The sequence below is a fragment of the Heterodontus francisci genome, chromosome 36 (genome assembly GCF_036365525.1).
Source record: "Heterodontus francisci isolate sHetFra1 chromosome 36, sHetFra1.hap1, whole genome shotgun sequence".
Classification (NCBI taxonomy): Eukaryota; Metazoa; Chordata; class Chondrichthyes; order Heterodontiformes; family Heterodontidae; genus Heterodontus; species Heterodontus francisci.
The window spans coordinates 32,820,675-32,848,212 of NC_090406.1; the positions used below are offsets into that span (position 1 = coordinate 32,820,675).

Sequence of the window (27,538 nt, forward strand, 5' to 3'; positions counted from 1 at the left end):
TAAAAGAATGACTAGAGTTAGATTAGGGCCAATCAAGGATAGTAGTGGGAAGTTGTGTGTGGAATCGGAGGAGATAGGGGAAGCATTAAATGAATATTTTTCGTCAGTATTTACAGTAGAGAAAGAAAAAGTTGTTGAGGAGAATACTGAGATACAGACTACTAGGCTAGATGGGATTGAGGTTCACAAGGAGGAGGTGTTAGCAATTTTGGAAAGTGTGAAAATAGATAAGTCCCCTGGGCCAGATGGGATTTATCCTAGGATTCTCTGGGAAGCCAGGGAGGAGATTGCAGAGCCTTTGACCTTGATCTTTAGGTCGTCATTGTCGACAGGATTAGTGCCGGAAGACTGGAGGATAGCAAATGTTGTCCCCTTGTTCAAGAAGGGGAGTAGAGACAGCCCTGGTAATTAAAGACCTGTGAGCCTTACTTCGGTTCTTGGTAAAATGTTGGAAAAGGATATAAGAGATAGGATTTATAATCATCTTGAAAAGAATAAGTTCATTAGAGATAGTCAGCACGGTTTTGTGAAGGGTAGGTCGTGCCTCACAAACCTTATTGAGTTTTTTGAGAAGGTGACCAAACAGGTGGATGAGGGTAAAGCCGTGGATGTGGTGTATATGGATTTCAGTAAGGCGTTTGATAAGGTTCCCCACGGTAGGCTATTGCAGAAAATACGGAGGTATGGGATTGAAGGTGATTTAGTGCTTTGGATCAGAAATTGGCTAGCTGAAAGAAGACAGAGGGTGGTGGTTGATGGCAAATGTTCATCCTGGAGTTTAGTTACTAGTGGTGTACCGCAAGGATCTGTTTTGGGGCCACTGCTGTTTGTCACTTTTATAAATGACCTGGATGAGGGTGTAGAAGGGTGGGTTAGTAAATTTGCGGATGACACGAAGGTCGGTGGAGTTGTGGATAGTGCCGAAGGATGTTGTAGGGTACAGAGGGACATAGATAGGCTGCAGAGCTGGGCTGAGAGATGGCAAATGGAGTTTAATGCGGAAAAGTGTGAGGTGATTCACTTTGGAAGGAGTAACAGGAATGCAGAGTACTGGGCTAATGGGAAGATTCTTGGTAGTGTAGATGAGCAGAGAGATCTTGGTGTCCAGGTACATAAATCCCTGAAAGTTGCCACCCAGGTTAATAGGGCTGTTAAGAAGGCATATGGTGTGTTAGCTTTTATTAGTAGGGGGATCGAGTTTCGGAGCCACGAGGTCATGCTGCAGCTGTACAAAACTCTGGTGCGGCCGCACCTGGAGTATTGCGTGCAGTTCTGGTCACCGCATTATAGGAAGGATGTGGAAGCTTTGGAAAGGGTGCAGAGGAGATTTACTAGGATGTTGCCTGGTATGGAGGGAAGGTCTTATGAGGAAAGGCTGAGGGACTTGAGGTTGTTTTCGTTAGAGAGGAGGAGGAGGAGAGGTGACTTAATAGAGACATAAGATAATCAGAGGGTTAGATAGGGTGGATAGTGAGAGTCTTTTTCCTCGGATGGTGATGGCAAACACGAGGTGACATAGCTTTAAGTTGAGGGGTGATAGATATAGGACAGATGTCAGAGGTAGTTTCTTTACTCAGAGAGTAGTAGGGGCGTGGAACGCCCTGCCTGCAACAGTAGTAGACTCGCCAACTTTAAAGGGCATTTAAGTGGTCATTGGATAGACATATGGATGAAAATGGAATAGTATAGGTCAGATAGTTTCACAGGTCGGCGCAACATCGAGGGCCGAAGGGCCTGTACTGCGCTGTAATGTTCTATGTTCTAAAACTGTCAAAGACCATGTTGAACTATTGAAGGAGGTTCAAAGACAGGTTACAAAGGAGTCATTGTGTATTGCATAAACATTAAATCAGAACTCTGCATCAGTCTTCACTCTTGAAGATGATGCTCGACTTGTAGAATTTATTGATTTTAATAATAAAACCAGTATTATTAAATTAGATAAACATAATGTTTTAGAAAGAATTAAGAACTTGAAAATGGAGCAGTCGGGCTGGATGATATTCGCCCAAGGGTCCTCAGGGAGATCGAACATGTGCTGTGTGAGCCCTAGCCTGTATTGTAATAGCTCACTGCACTCCGGGATGGCTCCCATAGGCTGGAAGGAGGCCAATGTAGTCCCCATCTTTAAAAAAAAGTGACAAGACAGACCCGGGTAATGATCGGCCCATTAGTTTGACATCAGTAATAGGAAAGATGCTTGAAGGAATCATTAGGGATGCATTACATATTTGCTTGGACAGAGGGGGACATATTAGGGACACCCAACATGGCTTCATAAAAAGGTCACGTCTTAAACATCTAACTGTATTTTTTGAAGAAGTTAAGATAATGGATGAGGGAAATTCAGTAGACATTGTCTACTTAGACTTCCAGAAAACTTTTGATAAGGTACTTACTGATAAGATAATCTACAACATTAAAGCCTCAGGCACTGGCAGCAATTTCCTACATTCCAACAGTGGCTACATTTCAAAAGTACTTCATTGGCTGTAAAGCACCTTGAGACGTCTGGTGGTCTTGAAAAGCGCTACACAAATACAAGTCTTTTTTATACATTGAGCTGGATTGGGAACTGGCTGGCAGGATGTAGGCAAAAGGCAGTTATAGATGGATTTGAATGTGTTTGGAGACCAGCCACCCTTGGCGTCCCAAAGGGATTGGCGTTGGAATTGCTGCTCTTCATTTTTATTAATGATCTGGATGTAGATGTTGCGCGCTATTAGAATACTGTTACCCTATAACCCCAAGAATATTTATATACCTATGTTTCGGTTTACCTTTGTATTAACCTAAGAAACCTTTATGCTTTGTGGAGGAAAATAACATTAGGGAAGGGGTAGTAGGAGAAGCGGGACAATTAAAAGAGAAATAATGGGTAATATGGCTAATCAAATTAAAAGAACAGCAGAAATAAGAACTGAACAGCAAGCAAAGGCAGTTATGTTCCCATGAGCAGTAAAGGGAGGGAACCTCTCACAGGAATCATCAGGCCATCAAGGACAATACCCCTCCATTGTGTAAAAAGGTCCTTTTGTATTGCTGCAGCTGCATTGATAACAGTCCAGGAGTGTAAAATAACAAGGGTTCATGAGAGACTGACTTGGCCTGGGTGGGCAATGATGAGTATGTGGCATCTTTGTAATTGGATGGGTTAAGTCAGGTGTTAAGTCCACGACTGGGTTAAACCAGTCTCCAAAGTCTTTGCTGTGTAATGTATCTGAAGGGACTTCCTGAGATTGTAGAAAAATTCAGCCAGGAATCTGGGACCATCAAGCAGAAGAGGCAAAGGAAGGGACAGGTTGTCTGAGGCATCCCACACATTTCACACCGAATGGACGAAGGCACCTGGGGCATGGGCCAGTGGGGGTAGACTCATGGTGATTGCAACTTCCTACCCAGGGCATAACGGGTAATTTTACTCATGACTGTGCTTTGTAAACTACTGCTCAAACGCCGTAAAGTATCAAGTCTTGCTTATACTGAATAAAATATTTAATCACTGTCACCAATAATGTTTAAGTCAAATCGTTTGGAACTTAGTGAAAGGGTTAATTGGCCAGAACCCCAAAACGCCAATAATATGAAGATCTGTGCAAGTGTTTGGACTGTAGAGGATGCCTGACTGCTTCAAGTGGATCTTAATGCGTTGGGAGATTGCGCTCATGATTGGCAATGATGTTTAATTTGAAAGTGCAGTGTTGTGCATGTGGGCAGGGCGAATGCTCAACATTAATACTTTTCCCTGAAGGGTGTATGAAAGAAGATAGAGAAATAAAGGGATCTGGGTGTTCTAGTGCATCGATCTCCAAGTACATGAGCAATGCCGTGAAGCAAAAGCTAGAGAAAACAGTGTTGGGGTGCATTAACAGGACAATTGATTATTAGATGAGGCATACTATTTTGACCTTGTACAAGACCTTGGTCAGGCCTCTCATTGAATACTGCAGCCAGTTTAGTTTTCTCACATGGTGGGTGATATCGAGGCTTTTGAAAGGGTGCAGAGGAGGGCCATTAGACTAACTCCCAGTGTAAAGCATTATAGTTATCAGGATAGGCTAAGAGAGTTGTGACTCTACACTTTACAGAAGCACAGACTTAGGCGCAATCTGGTTGCGTGTTTTAAGATGATGAAGGGAATAATAGGTTATGTTCCAGTTGACAATTAAACAGATTAGGGAGGACCCGGGGTCAGAATTTTATGTTGTGTAACACCAGATCAAGGTTAGATGTCAGGTGGTGGTTCTTGCCCAGAGAATAGTGGACCTCTGGAACAGGCTGTCGTCTCATACGGTGGACGCTGATTTGCTGAATTCCTTCAAGTGTAAGCTGGACCTGATTCTGGTTGAGTCGGACATTACCTCAAACAAAAACTAAGTACTTCAGGATCAGGCTTTTCTCCTGGACTAGTTTTTTTATCACCTTGATGGGCTAAAGAAGAATTTTTCCCAGATTGCTCACCCCTCCCCTATTTGACCTGGGCTTTTACACCTGGTTTTGGGTGGGGTGGAAAGTGTATATAATGTGATACACAAGATATCACAATTGTGTGGAACAGGTCGAATGGACCAAAACTTCATAAAGAATTTGATCAGGTAGCTAGAGTGAAATGATTTCCTCTGGTGGGAGTGTCCAGAATAAGGGAGCATAACCTTAAAATTACAGCTCGGCCATTCAGGGGTGATGTCAGACAGCACATCTTGACACAAAGGCTAGTGGAAATCTGAAACTCACTCCCCAAAAGACTTTTGAGGCCAGGTCAATTGAAAATTTAAAAACTGAGGTTAATAGATTTTTTTTAGGCAAGAGTTAGAGTTTACAGCAAGGTGGGTAGATGGAGTTAAGGTACAGATCAGCCATGATGTAATTGAACTGCGGAGTAGGCTTAAGGGGCTGAATGGCCTACTCTGGTTCTTATGTTCCTATAAATTGCTACTTTCCGTCTGTCATTAAACCTACCAAAGCAAAGTGTATTAGTAAAACATCTGTATTTACATATTACTGCGGGCAATGTCTTTTAAAAATTGATAGTTTTCTATCCTTTTGGATAATAAATGCGAATAAATGTCTGTTTTGCAGAATAGAAGACTAAATTCAAAACTAGGTCAGCCAGTTCTGTGGCGTTAATTGCACTCACCTTTGTTTTCTTCATTTTCAGCCAACGCTTTCACACTGGACATCAGTATATCATCATAGCCCAAGAATTCATCCAAAAGAAACCGGCTAAACCCATCCCCAAAGCAAAGATCTTTTGTTGGATCTGTGAACAAAATTGTATAATGTAACTAGCCAGTTGTAATTTCTGATAGTATTTAAAGTCCTGTGTCAACAGGAAGACAGAACTCAAGTCCTACTCTTCACTACCTATCAAGATATATTCTTTTTGGTGGTGTGCAAAAGAGCTTTCCACCTTACGTGCAAATTCTGGATCAACCAAGGAATGACATGGAACAGTGGCCTGCACAATACAAGTGAAGCAAGAAGTGAATGCACTTTTAAAATTCAGTAATGCTCAAATCCTATAATATATTTATAGTAAATTCAAAAAGTATTCTTGTAATCAGTGGAGAACCATTTAACAATGAAATGCTAATCACTGTTCCCTACAAGTTTATAGTTTACAGGAACACTATGCCACTAAATGTTTCCACTGTAAATAGCTGCACTATAAATGGATTTTAACTTCACTTGTAACAGGCTGGCATAACTCTTATACAATAGTGAACAAACCTAAGCATTGCGTAGCGCTCCCTCTAGCAACCAGAACAAGTATTAACTAAAAATGATCATTTTTCTATCAAAGTTGTTAATTCCACAAACTACCAACACATCATGAGATGATGGACACCAAATGAATATAGATTAATAAAATTACCATGTTTTAGATATATTTTAGCTATAACTGAGAGGTCATAACCAACATGCTGGGGCAATTTTATCTAGAGGCTGAGGGGGTGACTAATAGAGGTCTTTAAAATTATGGAGAAGTTTGATGGGGCAGACACAGAATCATAGGTTTTGTTTCCACTTGTAGGGATAATAGGGGTCATAAACATGATAGTCAATAATAAATCCTCTAAGGAATTCAAGATAACCTTCCTTACCCAGAGAATGGTTAGAATGTGGAACTTGCTACCATATGCAATAGTTAGAGTCATTGAGTTATACAGCACAGAAACAGGCCCTTCGGCCCACCATGTCCGTGCCGGCCATCAAGCCTATCTATTCTAATCCCATTTTCCAGCACTTGGCCCACAGCCTTGTATGCTATGGCATTTCAAGTGCACATGTAAATACTTCTTAAATGTTGAGGGTTCCTGCCTCTACCACCCCTTCAGGCAGTGTGTTCCAGATTCCAACCACCCACTGGGTGAAATTTTTTTTCCTCAAATCCTCTCTAAACCTCCTGCCCCTTAGCTTAAATCTATGCCCCTTGGTTACTGACCCCTCCGCTCAGGGAAAAAGTTTCTTCCCATCTATGCCACTCATAATTTTGTCTACCTCAATCAGGCCTCCCCTCAGCCTTCTCTGCTCTAAGAGAAACAACCCTAGCTTATCCAGTCTCTCTTCATAGCTGAAATGCTCCAGCCCAGGCAACAGCCTGGTGAATCTCCACTGCACTCTCTCCAGTGCAATCACATCCTTCCTATACTGTGGCGACCAGAACTGTCCACAGTACTCCAGCTGTGGCCTAACTAACTTGTTGAGGCGAATAGTACTAATGCATTTGAGGCGAAGCCAGCTAAGTACATGAGGTAAAAAGGAATGGAAAGACATGCTTATACGGTTAGATGAATTAGGGCAAGAGGAGGCTCACGTGGAGCATAAACACAGACACAGACCAGCTGAGCAAAATGGCCTGTTTTTGTGCTGTAGATTCTATGTAATATTTGTAACACCGTACAAATATGGTCAAAGTTTCAAATAATCCATATTCTTTGTAATATTAAAATGCCAACATCCTAATAAAAGCAAGTTTAATTAATCCAAACAGAACCAATATATAAAGAATTCCCAATTCCAGAAATCCAACAAATCTTTCCGAAGTTTTACCAAGATCATGTGAGATTTCCTAAAATGGAATCCAGTTATTGGAGCTGGAGGATAGATCTGCACACTAGGTTCCCTCAGACCTGTCTCTACTTGCCAGACTTTGATCCCATACCTGCCCTTAAAGCAGTATGATGGTCTGGCTTTAGAAACCCATAGTCACTTATTCTTCAACCCAGGTCATGCCCCTTTAAATATTATGACAGGTCCAGGTATAAATGTGGACTACTTCAAAGTCACAGCTCCGGAATTTAAAAAAAAACTTACCCTGGCCTTTAGGTCTGCTGCAAATGCCATAATAGTGTTCCGTTATTTTCCCATCTTTCACTGCACATTCCAGTGTCAAAAATCAAATTTTCCTCTAAACCTCCACAGAAAGGACACTGACCGGTGCCAAGGTCAAAGAATCAGAAGGTAATTCAAAGCACAAGCAACACTGGGAAGAATTCAAACTTTTATACCTCTAGCCGGACTTTGAGCAGTAAGTTCTTTTGGGCCCAAGTTTCAAACGCAAAACATGCTCATTTATTTTAAAGCAGATATGGAGAGACTGCGCTAGGGCAATAATGAAAATATTAAGCAAATTACCTGATAACCAACGAAAAAATCTTGGCTTAATTTCAGTTGGTTAGGGCTTAAAGTGGAACCTTGGAGGGCAGGAGGCTAAGGAATAGCGACTGCATGACAGGCAAGACTGAATCAAGTTGAAGACAGAGGCAGATCTCAGACAGTGGAGCAGAGATAATGTCCAGGAGGGCATGGAGACTTAGAGAGTCTGGGAGAGCAGTGAACAGGCCAGAAAACAACAAGGAATCCTATTGCACGCATTAGCGAACAGCAAGAGATTAAAGATCACAAGATCAGTGGCCTAAAGTCCCCCAAGAGAGACACCTGCGGCCTCAGGTCACTATGGTTGAGGTGACAGCAGGACTAACTAGGACACGAAAGCAGCTGCCAATACTGAATGAAACTAAATCTGGTGAGTCACCGATTCTAAATGCCAATCAGATCACTAGCTACATAACAAGTCATGGGTCCTGCAACTCCCAAGGCTAGAAGGCAATACAGGTTGAATATGCCACATATCCAGAAAGGGGTCCAAATACAACATTATTAAATATAGACAGATAGATGCACAGTAGAGAAGCTTTGGTAAGTGGAGAAATCAATGGAACAGCAAACCTAAACTGTAGCCAGTGTAATATGATAGTGGTTAGAGGAAGCAGGGACTTCATTGCAATTTTGAACCTGACGCATCTAAGTTTCAAAAGCTGCAGTAATATTTCAAATTTAAAGTATCTGAAATTTGGAAGCCAGTAGGACCATGCATAGCAAGTTTTTTTTAAAAGCATAAAAGCTAACAGCCTCCCCAACAGCATACCTAGAATCACAGAAACTATGGAAAATATTTAAACATGGGGAATAACTGCAGAAAAGTGTGGGGTACTGGCAGGAAAGAGAAACATGTCGCTTGCTGGTTTCTGTCCAGTTTTCACTGCCACTAATGTTTTGAATTATGCACATTCCCTTTCCTCTAACTTTCCCAGTCAGAACAAGCTATGTGCTATAACATTCTTCTGTGCTGGGTATTTGGATGCAAGCAGACACTTCAATCAATGCATGCTGGAACTTTGGGAGAAGAATTGGTAACATCCAGATAGCCAACATTCATAACCAAGGCAAAAGCTATTCCACAGTTCCAAACACATTTTTTATAGGCTGCGTTTGCTGAGAACGCAACCGCTAGGTGGCTCAATACTAGCACATGCACAAATGCAGCCTCTTCTGCTGAAACGTCACTGTCTGCAACGCCTCAGGCAGCTGCCAGTAATAAAGATGGCGCTGCTCAATTTATCACAAAAAACAAATTCAACCCAAAAATCCCTTCACTGGTTGCCATTGCCGCCTTCATCCCACCCCCAACAGACCCCCGCTCCCTCTTGCCATTGCATTTCTCTTTGCCCTTCCCTCCTGTGCCCGTCTTCTCACTGCTCGCTACCCGCTGCCTTCCCTTAGCCACTCGCTCTGGCCTCAACGCTCACCCCCCCCCCACCCTCCAGCCGCTTGCTCTCCGTTCCTCACGCCCCCCCAACCCCACTCCCCTCTCCGACCGCTCGCTCCCGGCTCCTCGCCTCCCCCCTAACCTGCTCTCCGGCCATTCGTCCCCGCTTCCCCCCGCCCCACCTCTGGCCACTCGCTCCTCGCTTCCCCCCCCCCCCCCCACCTCAGCCATTCGCTCCAGGCTGCGCTGCTTCCCTCCTCTTGGCGACTTGCTCCAACGTTCGATCGTGCCCTGCCGTGCCACCCAAAAAAGCAAGGCGGTCTGCGAGGTGATGTGGGAGAGAGTGGCCGAAAGGATGGAAGCGGCGTGGCCTGCAGCGAGCAGCCAGAGCGGGAAGGAGGGAAGCGTGGAGCAAGTGGCCCGAGGGGGTTGGTGGGAGGTAGGCCAGCAGCTGGAGAGCGGGGTTGGGGGAGGGAAGAGAGGGGCGGGGGGGGAGCATTGACGAGGTCTGGAGCGAGTGACTGGGGGGGGGGGGGGTGCTGGGAAGCAGCAGCCGAAGGAGAAAGCAGCCGGTGGGGTATGGGGAGAAAGCGTTGAGGGCATGAGCGAGTGGCTGATAGGGGGAAGTGGGAGGCCGAGGGGGGAGAGCACCCAGTGGGGTGGGAGCAAGTAGCTTATAGCTGTGGTGGTGGGGGTGGTGGCGGAAGAGGGCAGGCAGTGGGAGCGACTGGCTGAGGGAAGGTGGCGTGTGGCGGGGATCAGGCGGTCAAGTGGGGGGGAAGTGGCGTTTGAAGCAGGGATGGCAGGAGGAGTGGGTATGGGTGAATGGAGACGGCTATTGAGGGGTGAGAACGTCATTGCGTGGTGACGTCATGCGTGCATTCATCCTGGCAAGCTGGCAAATGCTCGCACGCACTGATGACATTGCAATCGCTCTGCGCATGCTTTGCGTTGTCAGGAGTCACATTATTTTTTTTTATACATGTGCTACCTCTTACCTAGCGTAACTACCATGACTGGGATGTTTAGACGTTGCCTGGTGCTCTGAGAGAGACGGAGGAATCCATACTCCAGTGAGTATTCAACTATGTACTCCTCTTGTGGCCAAACTACAATATAGGAAAAAATGAGCATTAGGCAGTTCTGTGAAATGGCAGGTCATATCATTTACAAATGGCTAGTATACAATAGAGAATAATTTAGGTCAACAAGCAAAGCCACAACTGGGAACTTGCATGGTTAGAATTTTAAAATGTAGAAGCACAACCTTAAGTCAATTTTAGAGTAATTGCAGCATCATAAAGATGCATAGCTAATCCGCTGTTGCCATTAGCACAAAACTGGAACTGCTTTTAAAATAAATCTCTGTGCTGAATTATGTCCATTTTCTTTTCCCCCTAATCTCCAACTTTAACTGACATTTTAATTCAAATTCTAGGAGCTAGTTCGCACCGGTTATACTACTAAATCTGGCTCCCTTATTCTGACAGCGGACATGTAGATCACAAAAAAAATTTGATTTTGCGATAAGGGAGCCACATTTAATAGGGTTGAAACTAGGACTGACTGAAGAAAGCTGATTTCGCGGGCCCAAATTAATACTAACTTCATATAAAAGGAGCTTTGTGGTACTAGCGTGAGCACCTCAGGGCTGGTGAAGCACAATTAGGGCATGTGAAATTAACTATCGTGTGTCAGTTCAGTTATGTTAATGATTCCTATGACTGATCCTGAAAACAAATAGGTACTTATATGGTTCCCATTCCAAGCTCTAACAGAGGAAATAAATAGATGTAAAGTAAATTTCATCATATCGTATTTACACAGGAGCAGAGTAATTAGAAAAGTGATTCACTCCCATCTGGCACTTTAACAACATTAAGACTGTCAGGTAGGCATCATTTACCTTTAAGTGGGAATTTTGTATGTTTAATATTCTGAAATTGCAAATCGTTGTGCTACAAACTCTGGTGGACGCCATTACCAAGTTACTGTCATCAGTGAACCTAAAAGGGATTTTGCTCCTCCGGCTCTAACAAGGAATGAATAAGTTTTTTTTGTGGATGTGTTGTGCATCTTGGCTCCTTTTTAAGACTCACATGAAAAATGCAGGGCAAATCTTGCACAAACATTCTGCAAGTTGGCCAGGAGGGCATGAAGCATATGGACTTGCAGCAGCCATGCTCTTTTTCCTCTTGGCAGTGAGCAGTTTTACCCAAGGAAGGAAATGCCAGATTTTACAACTGCAGTACAAACAGCTCTGTAGCACAAATATTGCACAAGTACTAGTCAGATCCAACAATATATCCAACAATATGTGTGCTGCATGTTCAACATAGAAATTAGCATGAGAATAAATGGATTAACTTTTAAGAACTCTGAGTAATGAACTGGAAAGGTGAAAATTCATGTATCTTTCCTAGTGAAGGTCCAAAATATCTCCATCTTATTCAGTCTGTTACAATAATCCATGACCTTTACTCAGTCATTTCTCAACCACACATATCTCTGTCCCCACAACTTGAAGCCCTTTGGTCAGTTCAATGACTAGCATATTCACACTATGGTAACATAAAAACATCTGCTATCCTCACCATGAATCGTGCTTGGGCAGTTGCAAATTTATACATCAGAAATTATGAATGACAAAAATTAATAAAGCGAGGCCACTTAAATACATCCTGGTTAAATGCACATATTCACAATCAAATTCTATTGCCACCAACTCAATTCTGATTATTCAGGTTAAATGCAAACTACTTTAAAGCACATCTTCAAGTACACAGACTTTCTGCTTGGCCATTTACTCACCTGAGTGGGCTACTTCTTCTTTGTTAGCTCATTGACTCATACAGACAAAATATTCCAAAGGTTTTTACCACAGAGTTTTTACTTATTCATTCACAGGATATGTCAAGGCCAACATTTATTGCCCTAGAGGAGGTGGCGGTAAGCCGATTCTTGAAACCCCGGCAGTCGTGTACTGAAGGTACTTCCATAATGTTAGGTAGGGAGTTCCAAGATTTTGACCAAGTGACGATATACTTTCAAGTCAGGATGGTGTGTGACTTGGAGGGGAATTTGGAGGTGATGGTGGACCCATGAGCTTGTTTCCCTTGTCCTTCTAGGTGATAAGAGATAGCAGGTTTTGGAGGTGCTGTTGAAGCTGGCGAGTTACTGCAGTGCATCGTGTAAATGGCAGCCAGGCTGCACCAGTGGTGGAGGGAGTGAATGTTTAAGGTGGCGGATGAGGTGCCAAAGAGGCTGTTTTATCCTGGATAGTGTCGAGTTTCTTGGGGTGTTGTTGGAGCTGCACTCATCCAGCCAAGTGGAGAGTATTTCATCACATTCCTCACTTGTGCCTTGTAGGTGGTTGACAGGCTTTGGGACGTCAGGAGGTGAGTCACTCACCACAAATTACCCACTGTCTGGCCTGCTGTTGTAGCCACAGTATTTATGTGGCTGGTCCAGTTAAATTTCTGGTCAATCGTGATCCGCCCCCACCCCAGATATTGATGGTGGGGGATTTGACAATGGAAATGCTGTTGAATGCCAAGGGGCAGTATTTAGACTCACTCTCTTGTTGCAGTTGGTCATTGCCTGGCACTTACGTGGTACAAATGTTACTTGCCCCTGATCAACCCAAGCCTGAATGCTTTCCAGGTCTTGCTGCATGCAGGCACAGACTGCTCCAATATCTGAGGAGTTGTGAATAGAACTGAACACTATGCAATTATCAGCAAACATCTCTATTTCTGACCAGGTGGAGGGAAAGTCATTGGTGAAGCAGCTGAAGATAGTTGTGGCTGGGACATTACTCAGGAACACTGCAGTGATGCCCTGGGGAAAGAGACAATTGACCTCCAACAATCACAACCATCTTCCTTTGTGCTTGGTATGACTACAGCCAGTGTAGTCTTTCCCTCATTCCCAAAGACTTCAATTTTACTAGGGTTCCTTGGTGCCACACTTGGTCAAAGGCTGCCTTGATGTCAATGGCAGTTATTCTCACCTCACCTCTGGAATTCAGCTCTTTTGTCCATGTTTGAACCAAGGCTGTAATGAGGTTTGAAGCCAGCTGGTCCTGGTAGAACCCAAACTGAGCATCAGTGAGCAAGTTATTGGTCAGTAAGTACCACTTGACAGAACTCTCAATGACCACTTCCATCAGTTTGCTGATGATTGAGAGTAGGCTGATGAGGCGGTAACTGGCCAGTTGCATTTGTCCTGCTTTTCGTGGACAGGGCAATTTTCCACTGTCAGGTAGATGCCAGTGCTGTAGCTGGCCTGGAACAGTTTGACGAGAGGCATGGCTAGCTCTGGAGCAGAAGTCTTCAGCACTACAGCCATTTCTGGATATCACGCGGAATGAAGCAAACTGGCTGAAGACTGGCTTCTGTGATGGTTAGGACCTGAGCAGGAGGCTAAGATGAACCATCCACTCAACAATTCTGGCTGAAAGTGGGTGCAAAAGCTTCAGTCTGTCTTTTGCGTTCACATGCTGGGCTCCGCCATCATTCAGATTGAGGATATTCATGGCGTCGTCTTCCATTAGCTGTTTAATTGTCCACCACCATTCATGACTGGATGTGGCAGTACTGCAGAGCTTTAATCTGATCCATTGGGAGTGGGACCATTTAGCTCTGTATATAGCATGTTGCTTCCACTGTTTAGCATGCATACAAGTTCTGTTTTGTAGCTTCACCATCTTGACACCTCATTTTTGGATACAGCTGGTGCTGCTCTTGGCATGCTCTTCTACACCTCTCATTGAATGAGGGTTGGTGTGCCAGCTTGACGTAATGGTAGAGTGAGGGATATGCCAGGCAATGAGGCTACAGATTGTGGTGGAATACAATTCTGCTGCTGCTAATGGCCCACAGCGCAACATTGATTCCCCAATTTTGAGCTGCTAGATTTGTTCTGAGTGTATCCCATTTAGCAGGCCTCTCTTCCCTCCTTCGGTGTCAAATTTTGTTTGATAATGCTCCTTTAAAGCAAGAAAGCAAGCAACTTGAGACATTTTACGACAAAACGCTACATAAATACAAGAGGTTATTATTGTTGGTAGTGCCACTCAGCATGAAGATAGACTTCAGCTCCACAGGAACTGTGAGGCAGTCACTCCTATGAATACAGTCATGGACAGATACATGCATGACATGGAGATTTGTGAGGACGAGGTAAAATAGTTTATGCCTTGTGTTGGTTCTCTCAATAACTGCCACAAGCCCAGTCTGGCAACTACATTCTTCAGTATTTGGCCAGCTTGGTCAGTAGTGATGCTACTGAGCCACTCTTGGTGATGGATATTGAAGTACCCCACCCAGAGTATATTCTGTGCTCTTGCTGCCTTCAGTGCTTCTTCCAAGTGATGTTCAACATGGAGGAGTACTGATTCATCAGCTGAGGGAGACGGTAGGTGGTAATTAGCAGAAGATTTCCTTGCCCATGTTTGACCTGATGCCATGAAACTTCATGGGGTCCAGGAGTCAATGTTAAGGACCATTCCCTCCTGACTATAACACTGTGCCAACTGAAGGCATCAGTCAGGAGGTGACGGACCTTCTCAATAGAGAGGGATTGCCTTGAATAACAAATAACTTGCTTTACTTGAGAAGCTTGCTTAGAAGTCTAGAGCTACAATATCTTGCTTGCAAAATTTATCAATTCTTTTTCATGATCCTGCTTTGCTCCGAACCCTCCACCTCTCAAGCTGACTCCACACTGTTTCAGAGACCCCCCTCTGGCTGACTGTCCTGTTTCCGACAAGCGAGTCTGGCTGACCCCTCACTGTCTCAGAGAAACCCCTCTGGCTGACCCCGCTCTGTCTCAGAGAAACCCCTCTGGCTGACCCCGCTCTGTCTCAGAGAAACCCCGCTGGCTGACCCCGCTCTGTCTCAGAGAAACCCCTCTGGCTGACCCCGCTCTGCCTCAGAGAAACCCCTCTGGCTGAACCCGCTCTGTCTCAGAGAAACCCCTCTGGCTGACCCCGCCCTGTCTCAGAGAAACCCCTCTGGCTGACCCCGCTCTGTGTCAGAGAAACCCCACTGGCTGATTTGATCTGGTTGCCAAAAAGCAGGCTTTAAGAAAAACACAATAAAAAAGTTTGACTTTTCTTTATCGATTCATACCTTATATTAAAAACACAACCATTTTCAGAACACTTCGGCCCGTAAATATGTACTCACCACTTTAGCATCTACTAACTTCAACAATAGACCAGTTAACTAGTTAACCTAGTTTGGAATACATTTTTAACTACCAGGAGATGCGCACTTAAGCAGGCTTCACGGTATTGTAAATTCTATCATCTATACAAAGGTTATCCTGATGTCTATTTAAAACATGAGACAAGTGATACACATGTGGATGGACAGAGAAGGTCAGCAATGAGCTCTTTCAGGCTCAAATAAGTAACTACGGTACTGTCCAGGAATTAGTAACGTATAAAGTTCTACTGCTGCCACTTGAGCCAGAAACAAAGGCAACACTCAAAGCAGCACGATGGTCACATGCCAATCATGGCACTAGAATTTCAGTAAGTCATAAAGGTGGGTGTGGAATTTTCAGACTGTGTCAACTTTACCTGTGAAAAACCCCAGCAGTACAACTACAGATTTTTCCATTACAAATTTGGGTTGTGCCTATCGTGAACATTACAATGGTAGGGTTAATTACTGGAGGTTGCAGTTAGTCACTGGTGGTGACAGAAGCAATCTTGGGTGTTTAAAAACACAACATACTAGAACATGTTAGCTTAACATGTGATGTTTCCAACAGTATATTGATACCAATACATAAAATTAGACTAGTGACAACAAAGTGTAATAAAAGCAACGGCTGCATTTTAACAGACTAATAAACAGTGTTAGTTTCTGAATCTGAAAGGTAAAGAGGATATGTCAGTTTCTGCTTTTTAGCTGCCAGTGTTCAAAAGAAAACAGAATTTGGAACTGGTAGAGCTTGCAAAAAGCACTAAAGCTGTGACAAGCAATTAATGAGTATTGCAGCAGCTATTTTTGAAGCTCAAGAAACTTTCCACAGCACTCTTTTTATAAAAAGAAAAGTTATTTCACACTTCTAAATTGAGGCAATTTTCTTCTCAGTTCAAGTAAGGATGCACTGTCAGGCAGTATTTCACCACAATTTAGGAGTGTGATTAGCAATTATATATCTCTAAGGTTAGCAAATGAGGGTCCTACCCAACTGAAGAGTTTGAGAGATGTTGGAAGCAGGTTGGAAAGAAGGGGGAAAGAACAACTTTTGTATCACTAAAATTTTACCTGCTCTTGTTAGCATCTCAAACTCGGAGACTGTTTCCTGCAGAGGCTGCATACCTTTAGTAGGTGCCTCAGTGAATGAGAGCCCCTGGCTATCATTCTGTACCACCTGCGTTACAACTTCTGCTTTATTTCCAAGTGAGGGCTTTAAGAACACTTTGGGCTCTATGTCGAGTTCAAACTGTGAAAAGGAGCAGAAAGGCAACAGAAGAGTTAGGCATAAATTTGTCACAAAGAAAGAAAAATACAAGTGCTAAAAAACAGGTTGGCCAGCATCTGAAAGAAAAAAGGTTAGCATTTTGGGCGGCATCTTCAATCATTTCTGAACCAAAAATAACCTTACTGGGAACCAGAAAGACTTCAGCATTTACTTATAACATTGTCACAGGTATTCACATGATGCTGATTTGCAAAACTTTGAACACAACTTAACGACTTTTACATTTATTAATCCAGCGTGTTTGTTTTATAGCCCAGGGGTCACTTGCAGCAGCCCAACCCTTTTCATTTGTGCTCCACAGACTTGCTGCATCTGGCCCACCAGTTAGGATTTGCCTGACTATTCAGTTGCTGGAATTCATTTCTGCTCCCTCTGTTTTTGCAGGAAAAACAGGCAAGAAATCTTATGATGTAAGCTTGTCTGAGCTTCTCTCCGCACAAGCGTAAATAGCATTTTCAAAGAGAAATATTGGTTCTACAGTTTTGGATTTTGTCTTTCTGTATGAAAATCTATAATTGAAGATGTTGTGCCATAGGCACAGACTGACATCCCATCACTTGATGGTGCAGCATTCCTGAAAGTAGGCAACAATTTAAATTTTTATAGTGCTCCTCAAATGCTGGGATGATGTTTCAAAGCACAAGAGGACAAAACAGTGAACAAAACCACAGCTAGAAGGGAGTCATTCAGCCCATCACATCTGTGCCCAGCTCTGCCAGAACCAACCAAAACTGATCCCATCACCTTATTCTCTCCCCAAAATTCTGCATCTTCCTGTTTAAAATATTCATCCACTTTTCCCTTAAAAGATGTCTCAACTACTCCCGGCATTAAAGCATTCCACCCTTCAACAGCTCTCCTAGTAAAGAAGTCTTTCCAAACCTTTCCCTCGGTGGCAATTTTGAATTGATGACTCGTCATCACCAACAACATTCCATATATCTACACAGTAATTTCTTCAAAAATATTGTTTGTTAAACATTACATGTTTTCAATCTATGCCCAATACCTATGCACCCCATAGGCCACCTTAGGCTCACTTTCCTTCATCTGTGCATTTCAACAGATTTACTGCTCCTTGTGCTCCAGAACATCCATCAGCACTGGGACATTTGCAATCCTGCACCTTTTTGCTGTTCCCTTGCCTTATCTTGCTGCCCAGTGAAAGGCGGCGCAAGAATGCTATTGTGAACTAGGATATACCACCTTCAGCAATCCAAGTGAAAGAGTTCTATGAAACAAAATGCAATGCCTACCCTTTAATAGAACTCAGCTCTAGATTTATTTTTCTTCCTGTGGGAATTGCTTAGTTTCCACTCAACTTCCATTGCTGACTGAATTCAAGTATGTGGGTCTCAACAAAACACTTGAGAAACACTAACTTCAGAGGTTTTTTGTCTTCATTGGTGCATATTATGGAACCTTGAGGACATCATTTAAATATATACAAATTCATGTCGTTACGTGCATATATCTCTAATTACTGATGCTAACAAATCTAGGTGTTATATACGGACATAGGTATTCGGAGCAGTAGGCCACTCAGTCCCTCGAGCCTGATCAGCCATTCAACAAGATCATGGCTGATCTGATTGTAACCTCAACACCACATTTCCCCCCACCCCTGATAACCTTTCGCCCCCTTGCTTATCAAGAATCTATCTACCTCTGCCTTAAAAACATTCAAAGACTCTGTTTCCATTGCCTTTTAAGTAAGAGTGTTCCAAAGACTCACGCGCTCAGAAAAAATTTCTCCTCGTCTCTGTCTTAAATGGGCAGTCCCTTATTTTTAAACAGTGACCCCCTAGTTCTAGATTCTCCCACAAGAGGAAACATCCTTTCCACATCCACCCTTTCAAAACCCCTCAGGATCTTTAATGTTTCAATCAAGTCACCGCTTACTCTTCTAAACCCCAGTGAATACATGCCTAGCCTGTCCAACCTTTCCTCATAAGACAACACGTCCATTCCAAGTATTAGTCTAGTAAACCTTCTCTGAACTGCTGCCAACGCATTTACATCCTTCCTTAAATAAGGAGACGAATACTGTACACTGTACAGTATCTACCAATGAGGCAACAGTGCTAGAAAAAGGCCTTTCCAAACCTCTAGCTCCACAAAATTCAATGAGCAAATAACTAATTGACATACAAATAGAAGCTTCCTGGGCCAGGCATTGGACTGCCCTACCTTAGGTGGTTTTGTTCAGGGGAGTTGTCCAGGAATAGTGCTCACTGAAATTTATCAGAACTCCAGTCTAGCAGATAAAAAATATATATTTATTTTGCTCTTTTATATACTTTCTTCTTCATCTGGTTAACCTCTTTCAGCTGGAATTCAGAAATAACACAGGCTACATTACACTAATACTATTAAGTGACCAAGGTCAGGGCTATTGTGGAAGAACTTTTTTCTATCAATCCACTTCCCTTTATTAGAATTCAAATGTTCTTTTCACTTGCTCTATTTCATTCCTGACACCTTATAAAGCTGTTGCACGCAAACTTCAAATGACATTTTCACCAAGACTGAATCAAAATGAACAATTCTGCATTTATTATACCTGGCAGGCTACATCCTTAACAGTTACCGCACCTGTATAGAACTGTTGTCGAACATTTCTATGGTCAGCTCTTCTTCTTCTGCTGGCTCCTTTACCATGCCTGCAAAGTTTTCTGATTCATAGAACTGAAGGAAAATGGGGGCACGGCTAGAATTGCGTTGGATTTCTACACGGAGGATCCCATCCCGTGGCCACTTCTCACGGACATGCTCCAAGCAATTGATTGGAGAGCGGGAAAAGGCAATATGAATGTAAGCCAAAATAAAAAGGACAAAAAGAGCCTGAAAAAGAAAGAAAAAGATACAATTAATATTTTCTCAAAAAGCACACAGAGCTTTCTTGGGAATGGGGGGGGGAAAGAGAATATGTACATAACTAACCTATTCACACTAAGATAAAACCACATGACTGAGATTACCAAGCATCTCTGTGGGGATGTAACACTAGCCTATTACTTATTTCCCATTATACTTCAGAACTAGAATTACTGCAGAGTAATATTCCATCACTTTGATCATCTCAAGCAAGCTAAAACCCAGCTTTCATCCCTCAACCTTCAACAGCACCACCACTGCAGAGTAACCCACCATTAACATCTTGGAGGTCACCATTAACCAGAAGCTTAATTGGACCAGTCATATCAATACTGTGGCTACAAAAGTACGGTAGAAGGCTAGGTAATTTGCAATGAATGTCTCACTTCCTGACCACTCAAAGCCTCTCCACCATCTACAAGGTTCAATTCAGGAGTTTGATGGCAATAAATGCTGGCCTAGTCAATGATGCCCACATCCCGCAAACGAATACAAAAAAAACTCACCACTCATCTCTATGGTACAGCTGCAACAAAGATCAACACCATCCAGGACAGATCATACACTTCATCAGTGTCCTTGCCAATGGAATCAACATGCAGCCCCTGCAATACTGGCACACTGCGGCGATATCTATAGGATGCACTGCAGCAACACACCAAGGTTATCGGACAGAGCCTGCCTCCCCTGCAACCTCTTATCAACAAGACGGCCAAAATGTTATAGAAACACTATTACCTGTAAGTCTCTATCCAAGAAACACACTATCTGAACTTGGACACACATGGTCCTTCCTTCATTGTTGCTGGGGCAGAATCCTAGGATTTCCTACCCAACACCCTTGTGGATGCACCGTCACCACAACTGTAGTTGTTCAAGCAAAATGCACACCAGCAGTTTCTTTGGTTAACTAAATATGTGCAGTAAATATGGTCTTGCCAGGTTCCCCCACAGTTCAAAAACAAATTAAAAGAAAATTCCAGTTAGATGACAAACAAAAAAGATTCATCTTTTTCTAAACCTGAATCTCGTGCCAGAACTAGATAACACTAAATTGAACAAGGATGGCAAGCCCCAACTAAGCAGCATCTGTAAACAGTACACAATGATGGGCATGTCACATCGTCAGAGTTATATCTGCAACTTTCCAGTTGAACTAGGTGGAATACGGAATTAGACAACTATTCTTTCATCTCGAGGACACGGATTCAATTCTAGTCCAGGCCAAATAGGATGGAAAATGACTCTCTCTGCCAGGTGGAAAGATCCTATGCAAAATGAGTTTGAGCGGTCTCATTCTTTCAGACTCACTGCAGAATGACTGCTATGGGAAATGGGGAAAAATGTCACACTGGTGCAGTAGGGAGTTCTCTTCAGGTTGGGGTTGAGACATACTGTTGCAGCAGAGTAGACAGACTGTTTACTGATGCTGCTTAATTGAGGTTTGCCACCCCAGTTCATTTAGTATTATCTAGTTCTGGCAAGAGATTCGGTTTGAGAACACCTTTTAGGAAAGGTACCCAGAAAGATGCTTAATGCTGACACTGGTGGACTCATTCCACAGTTTGTAAGGGAAATTGCCGAACCCATTTGATAGTACTCTGTATTGCCCAAGATACATAAACTGCTAGTGCTACTTCTCCTGCGAGTGCCAGATTGTGCAACCACCCCTTTGGTGGCTGAAATGGATCCAACATTAACATCTTTAACTCAATGAGGGACAAAAGTTGCAATCTTCACACCAGCAGATGAACATTGTAAGTCTTCACAGTTGAAACCATACAGGATGTTAGGAAATTTTCCACCACTAATGGAGGTATCCACCTTCTAACTTGGATATCATGACCTGGAATACATAGTTTTAGACACAATGTTGCCATTTTATATAAATCTATAATGTCTGCTGGACATCAAGGTGCTCTTACCAGCCAAAACTGAATTCACAATGGGTATATATTGATAGACAAAATCAATATTCTTCATTGGTCAAACTGTTTTAACTACAGAAGAAAAACCACAAAAGCTAAAAATATTCTAAGAAGCATTATTGAAATGAAGAAATTGTGAACTTACTGCAGAATCTAGACCTAAACCTGAACACTAATCTATACAAATTAACTGAAAATACTGCCATCACTAGCAGGAACATCCCCTGAACAATGAGACCTACAAGGAATCAACACCATAGACCCTCATAAATAAAGTCCACAAATCTCCAGCTAGATATGTTCCAGTAAAGTAAATGAACTGGAGTTGGTCCTCCATTTTCACACCAACAATCATCTGTATCACACATCAGAACCTAGTACTCAATAGAAATTTAAAAACAGCATAAATAGTGACAAAAGCAATCTTTAAGGCAGGAGTTAGTGTCATAAAATGTAACTGTGCATTTCAACAGAAGCCCCTTTGAAATTGTTTATATGTCAAAGCATAGCTTAAGGCAAATCAATAGGCGAAGAGTAGCTTGCCCTCAGGACAATATTTATGTTGCCCACCTTCTATTCCTGCATCATTCTGGACCCCCAAACAGATGAAACCAAATTAGATCACAACAGGAAATCAGTGCCCTAAGCTTTGAACATTGCTCAATTACAACAGGACACTATCCTTAATCTTCAAAATGCACTGATTTTTGGCAAGGCTTCAGAAACAGAGGAAGGAGGTCTGTTCTGGGATCCAAAAATAATATTCAGACAAGTTCATGGACATATTTCCATCAAATGCCCATTTTCCAGGAGGCACAGCAAAACACCAGTGTGTACTTAACCTGAACTGGATGAGTACATTTTACCAGAGCTCCATTCACAAAAAAAAAACTGTACATTAACTATTTCTTCCTTCTGAGCTTTTTAAAAGAGGGAGGAAACTGCAGGAGAAAAGGCATTTTCCTACATAAATGCACACTTGTTCTTCTTGGCACCTTGAAAATAAACATTTAACTTTCCATTTTCAGAAATAAGTCCCTGGAGTTCTTATTTAAATTTTATGATAATTTTTATGACATGAAAGTTGATATAAGGCTTTCCAGTTGTACCTTAAGATTGTGTCGGCAATTGGTGATCTCTGATGCCTTTTCTTTTAGAAGTGCTAACAAATTGGTTCAATTTTAACTCTTTACAAGCTTCCTTCCCCTTGAGACACCTTATGCCACCAAATTAAGTGTTAAAATCCAGACAGTAAGATACATTTTTATACATGGCAAATATTTTCTATTTTATTAAAATCACCTATACACCCAAGGTGGAAGTGTGTTTATTTCCTATACTTCCCCTTTAAGGAAACCATTGATGCTACAGCAGCATTGCTGCAAGGCAAAAGATCATGGATCTCAAAATCTTTTAGGTCAGTCCTATTAAAATGTTACTGTGGGCAGGCGAATTGAACTGTGATTAAAAATCCGAGTCCCATGTGTTACCCTGACTGCTGTTTAACTATCTGGAAAACGTTTGTAATGGTCTTGCTGTTCTCAACCACAGCTACAAGTCGTCTTGTGATGCACTTCAGCAATACAGCAGCAAATATCAGAGAGCTTTCAAACATTATGAAACATTTCTTTTAAGGGTAAGCTTTTCTTCATTCAACAGTTTGTCTCCTTACTTCCGCAAGAAGTTTTTGGAATGTGGTACCACAGCCACAGTCCACCTCCTACTTGTTGAAACACCCACTGAGCCCTGGTGAGAACGAGCACACTATTTTACAGTGGCGCTTATCACAGCTGAGTCTGATTTAAGTCCACGCAAAATGGATTTCAACTAGGGACCACAAGAAAGTGATGTGGAGAGAAAACTTCAAACTATTTTTAACTTGCTGAACCAAAGGCAAGAGAGGCCAACTGTACCACAACTACAACTGAGATCAAACCTAGAACTTCCAGAAGGTCTGTATTACTCAGCTACTCACTCACTGGATACACTTGCTCAGTTTTCTTAATGGAGAGAGACAAGGCGCTATGAAGGAGCAACAGGATGTTTAGAAATCGCTAAATGCTAGTACACAGTTATGAAAATTAATCAAAAAGGCTAATGAAATGCTGGTCTTTATGCAAGAAGGTTTAATACAAAAGTGAAGAAGTAATGTTTCTGCTATATGGAGCTTGCTGAGACCTTATCTGAGTACTATGTTCAGTTTTGGGCACTGAACCTCAGGAAAGATAAACTGGCTTTGGAAGGAGTACAGTGCAGATTCAGCAGAATTATAGCAGGGCTTCAAGAAATAAATTGAGACTATGTTACATAAACTTGGTTTCTACTCCCTAGATTTTAAAAGGCTGAAGAATGATTTATTTGAGGTCTTTAAAGTGATAAAGGGATTTGATCAAGTTGATACAGAGAAGCTATTTCCTGTTAGGAGAATCCAGAACAAGGGGGCATCATTTTTGAATTACGATACCGTAATATTGCCCATCTCCATTCCTGCCTCAGTCCATTACTGCTGAAGCCCTCATTTATGCCTTGATTAGCTCCAGACTTGGCTCTTCCAATGCTTTCCAAGCCAGTCTCCCAACTTCCACCCTCCATTGACTTGCGCCTATCACAAACTCTGCTACCCGTAATTTCTACAAAGTCTTTTCACCCATCACTCTTATGCTCGCTGACCTACACTGATTCCCGATCCACTAAAGCTTTGATTTTAAAATTCTTGATCTTGTGGTCAAATCCCTCCGTGGCCTCACCACTCCCTAGATCTGTAACTTCCAACCCTCTGAAAATTCTACATTTCTCTGGCCCCTTGTGCATCTCCCACTCCCTTTGTCTAGGCCCTGGTTTTGGAATTCCCTCCCCAAACCTCTTTGCCTCTCTACCTTTAAGATTCTGCTTACAACCTGCCTCTAACAAATATTTTGATCGCACGTCCTAACGTCTGGCTCAGTGTTAATATTTGTCTGACTATGCTCCCATGAAGCGTCTTAGGACGTGTTACTACTTTAAAGGTGCTATATGCATGCATTTTGTTAACAAACCACCAGTGCTTCCTTCACCAGCAGCATTCCCCACTACAGTGAGTGGCTGCATATTATTTGATTATGGGAAGCATAAAACACCTGTCCTCATCCAGTGCATGAATTTACAAGCACAATCCAGCATAAATCATTGGACTTGAAGGGAGTATCTTATGAGGAAAGGCTGAACAGGTTGGGCCTATACCCCCTGGAGTTTAGAGGAATGAGAGGTGATCTTATTGAAACATATAAGATCCTGAGGGAACTTGACAGGGTGGATGCCAGAAGGATGTTTTCACTTATGGGCGAGATTAGAACTATGGGACACCGTTTAAAAATAAGGGGTCTCCCATTTAAGATGGAGATGTGGAGAAATTTTTTCTCTCAGAGGGTCATTAGTCTGTGGAATTCGCTTCCTCAGAGAGCAGTAGAGGCTGGGTCTTTGAATACATTCAAAGCTCAGTGGTACTCAGGATATGTGGCAGTTCAACCACCTTTTCCTTACAGAACTGATTGTAAATCAATTTTAAGTTTATGATGTCATGCAAGCACACGATGGGGGCTTTGAGTTTGAGGCATTAAAAGTTACTGTAATGGCATCTTGAAATGTTTAGAAAATGTTAAATTTCATTAAGTTAGGCTAAATTAGAATTAGTTTCTTTCTTCCCGTATATGTGTTGGGCTGCCCAATACCTCACTAAGTTCTTTACACGAGATTGGGCAGTGAATTTTCAATGATGGAAAGCTTTACAAGCAAACCTAATTCTGTCATCACACAGTGTATATAGACACACACACAAACTTTCAAATGTCCAGCCAAGTTATTTGACTAATGACAAGGAGCAGGAATCCTGAAAGGTTCTCTTCCTAGCTTGAGTGCGTTATGGTCAACTAAAACACAACTGTTGGTATGGCTGTGATCAGCTAAACTCAACACCGTCTTGTCTTTACATAGTATGCTTTTCTTATTAAACTGGCATGTAATTAAACTGAGAGAGAAAAATGATGGGTATAGGAGACAGTACCATGTCACGTGAGCTTTCCTTTAGCGCACTAAGTTTGAATAAGAGGGTACCCCGTTAATCCACCTAGCTTACTTTGTTATTTAGGTCCACGCTCAAGCAATTTTTCTCCTAACTTGGCACCAAGCCACCTGATTTCTTTGTAAAACAATCAAAAATACCATAACATTTAATTCAAATCTATAATTTGATGGTATTATACAGCAATGAATTACTAAGCTTAATTCAGGAGTGGGAAAAACTCAAATTTACAAGTACATGCATGACTTAATTATGAGATCTTTCTCATGGGTGAAGCACATGTTTGAAAGCTTAATAGTGGAAATAAATAAAAATCAGGTTTTAAATGGCAGGTCACCAGATTTGCAAACAATTTGCAACATTTAGTAGTGGTATAATATATAGAGATGCTGCTACAAGTCATATTTTCACAGCTGTGTGCTATTCCTCGATGACACTGCTCATGCGGATTCTGGAGATGTGCTGTTTTTATAACAGGGCCCAGCTCAGCCTTGACAGTAACTATCTTTCCTACGTACAACAGAGTGACAAGGATACTCGAGATGCAATACTCTTGTTAAGACCTGTTGAGAAATGTGTCTACAGGTCTGTTAGTATCTTCACCTCGTCTTATTGTAACAGGGTTTAACTTTAAACACAGTGTGTGTTGAGAACCCCTTTTGTGAATCCTTGTTCACAACTTCCCAATTACAAGGCAAAGAAATGAGCACAAACAGGCTTTCTTTGGTTTAAAGAAGATAAAATTTATTAAACTTTAAACTCTAATACGGTTAACGCCTACAAATATACGATGCACCCATGCTCGCATGCACATGCGATACACACATGCAAATAGGAACAGAAAAGAGAAGAAAAGATAAGTGGAACAGTTTGAGCCAATATCTTGTTACTGTTTCTCGAGCTTGCTGTAGTCCTTGATTGAAGATATAGTCTTGCGTTTCATTGGGGCCCAGTATTCTTCGTAATCCTTGTTCACGTAGGAGATTTTTCTCTGAGTTTACATGTCTTTACAAGATTCAGTTCCATGGGAAAGAGATGGAGCAGGCAGACAGGAGAGGCTGTATTTCATGCTTTAGTTCCAGGAGAGATCTTTACTCCATCAGCACACGGCTTTGTCTCTGTTCCAATTCCTCTGTTGGGAGTTCAAATTCAAAAAAACTCCCAGGTTGCCCAGCAGGTTAGTCATGTGACTAGCTCCTTATATGGAACAGTCTCTCATGCGAGGTTTGTGGCTTGGACCTTAGCAGTGTCTGGAATGCTAGCTCCCCCCATCTTCAACATCTAGTAATCAAAACTTCATTGTTGGTTGACTGAGTCAGGGCATGGCCCTTTGTCCCTTGTTCCAACACTGTCGGTTACCATGGAAATGTCTTTCCGGTCAGGGGCTTGCAATTTTAAGTTTTAATGTCCATGCCGTGAAATCCTGTGTACCGCAATCTTAGCAGGTGGGGGTTTGCCTGACACTCAGATACCACAAATGAAAATATTGCTTGTAGCACGTTTTGTCCATCACTCTGCAAACATTTTTTTAAAAATAGAAAGCTGGTCACCAATTACTAAATGGTTCTAACCCTGAGCATGAAACTTATACAAGCATTTATCATTCTGCACAATTCCCTTACCAAAACAAACTCTGATTGACCAGACAGAATTAGACTTAGTGGCCTTTTAGGGATTATAGGTCACTTCAGCAGAATAATCATAGAATGCTCTGGCATGGAAGGATGCCATTCAGCCCATTGTGCCTGTGCTGGCTCTTTGGTAGAGCTATCCAATTAATTCCAGTCCCCCATGCTTTCCCAAAAGCCCTTTTTTTCACCCCTTCAAGTATTTATCCAATGCTCTTTTGAGTGTTACTATTGAATCTGCTTCCACTACCCTTTCAGGCAGTGCATTCTGGATCACAACAACTCCCTGTGTAGAAAATGTTTCCTCATTTTACCTCTGGTTCTTTTGTCAATCACAAATTTGTGACTTCTGTTTACCAACCCTTCTGCCACTGGAAACAGTTTCTCCTTATTTACTCTGACTAAATTCTTCATGATTTAGAACACCTCTACTAAACTTCCTCTTAACCGTCTCTGCTCCAGGGAGAACAATTCCCTATGCATAACTTGTTAC

General features: G+C 42.3%; 1 protein-coding gene across 2 annotated transcripts in view; it reads right to left on the reverse strand.

Annotated features, from left to right (window-relative positions):
- The window catches only part of tmem259 (transmembrane protein 259), a 78,591-nt gene that overhangs the window by 31,657 nt on the left and 19,396 nt on the right, over positions 1-27,538 (reverse strand). The window contains exons 2-5 of one of the 2 annotated variants that reach the window (XM_068016470.1): positions 19,151-19,399; positions 16,393-16,516; positions 10,051-10,161; positions 5,138-5,260 (exon numbers count right to left, since the gene is read on the reverse strand). In XM_068016470.1, the coding sequence (XP_067872571.1) occupies positions 5,138-5,260; positions 10,051-10,161; positions 16,393-16,516; positions 19,151-19,399 (607 nt within the window). Of the gene's footprint in view, positions 1-5,137; positions 5,261-10,050; positions 10,162-16,338; positions 16,517-19,150; positions 19,400-27,538 lie in introns of both variants that reach the window. The other variant, XM_068016469.1, reaches the window with a different exon arrangement.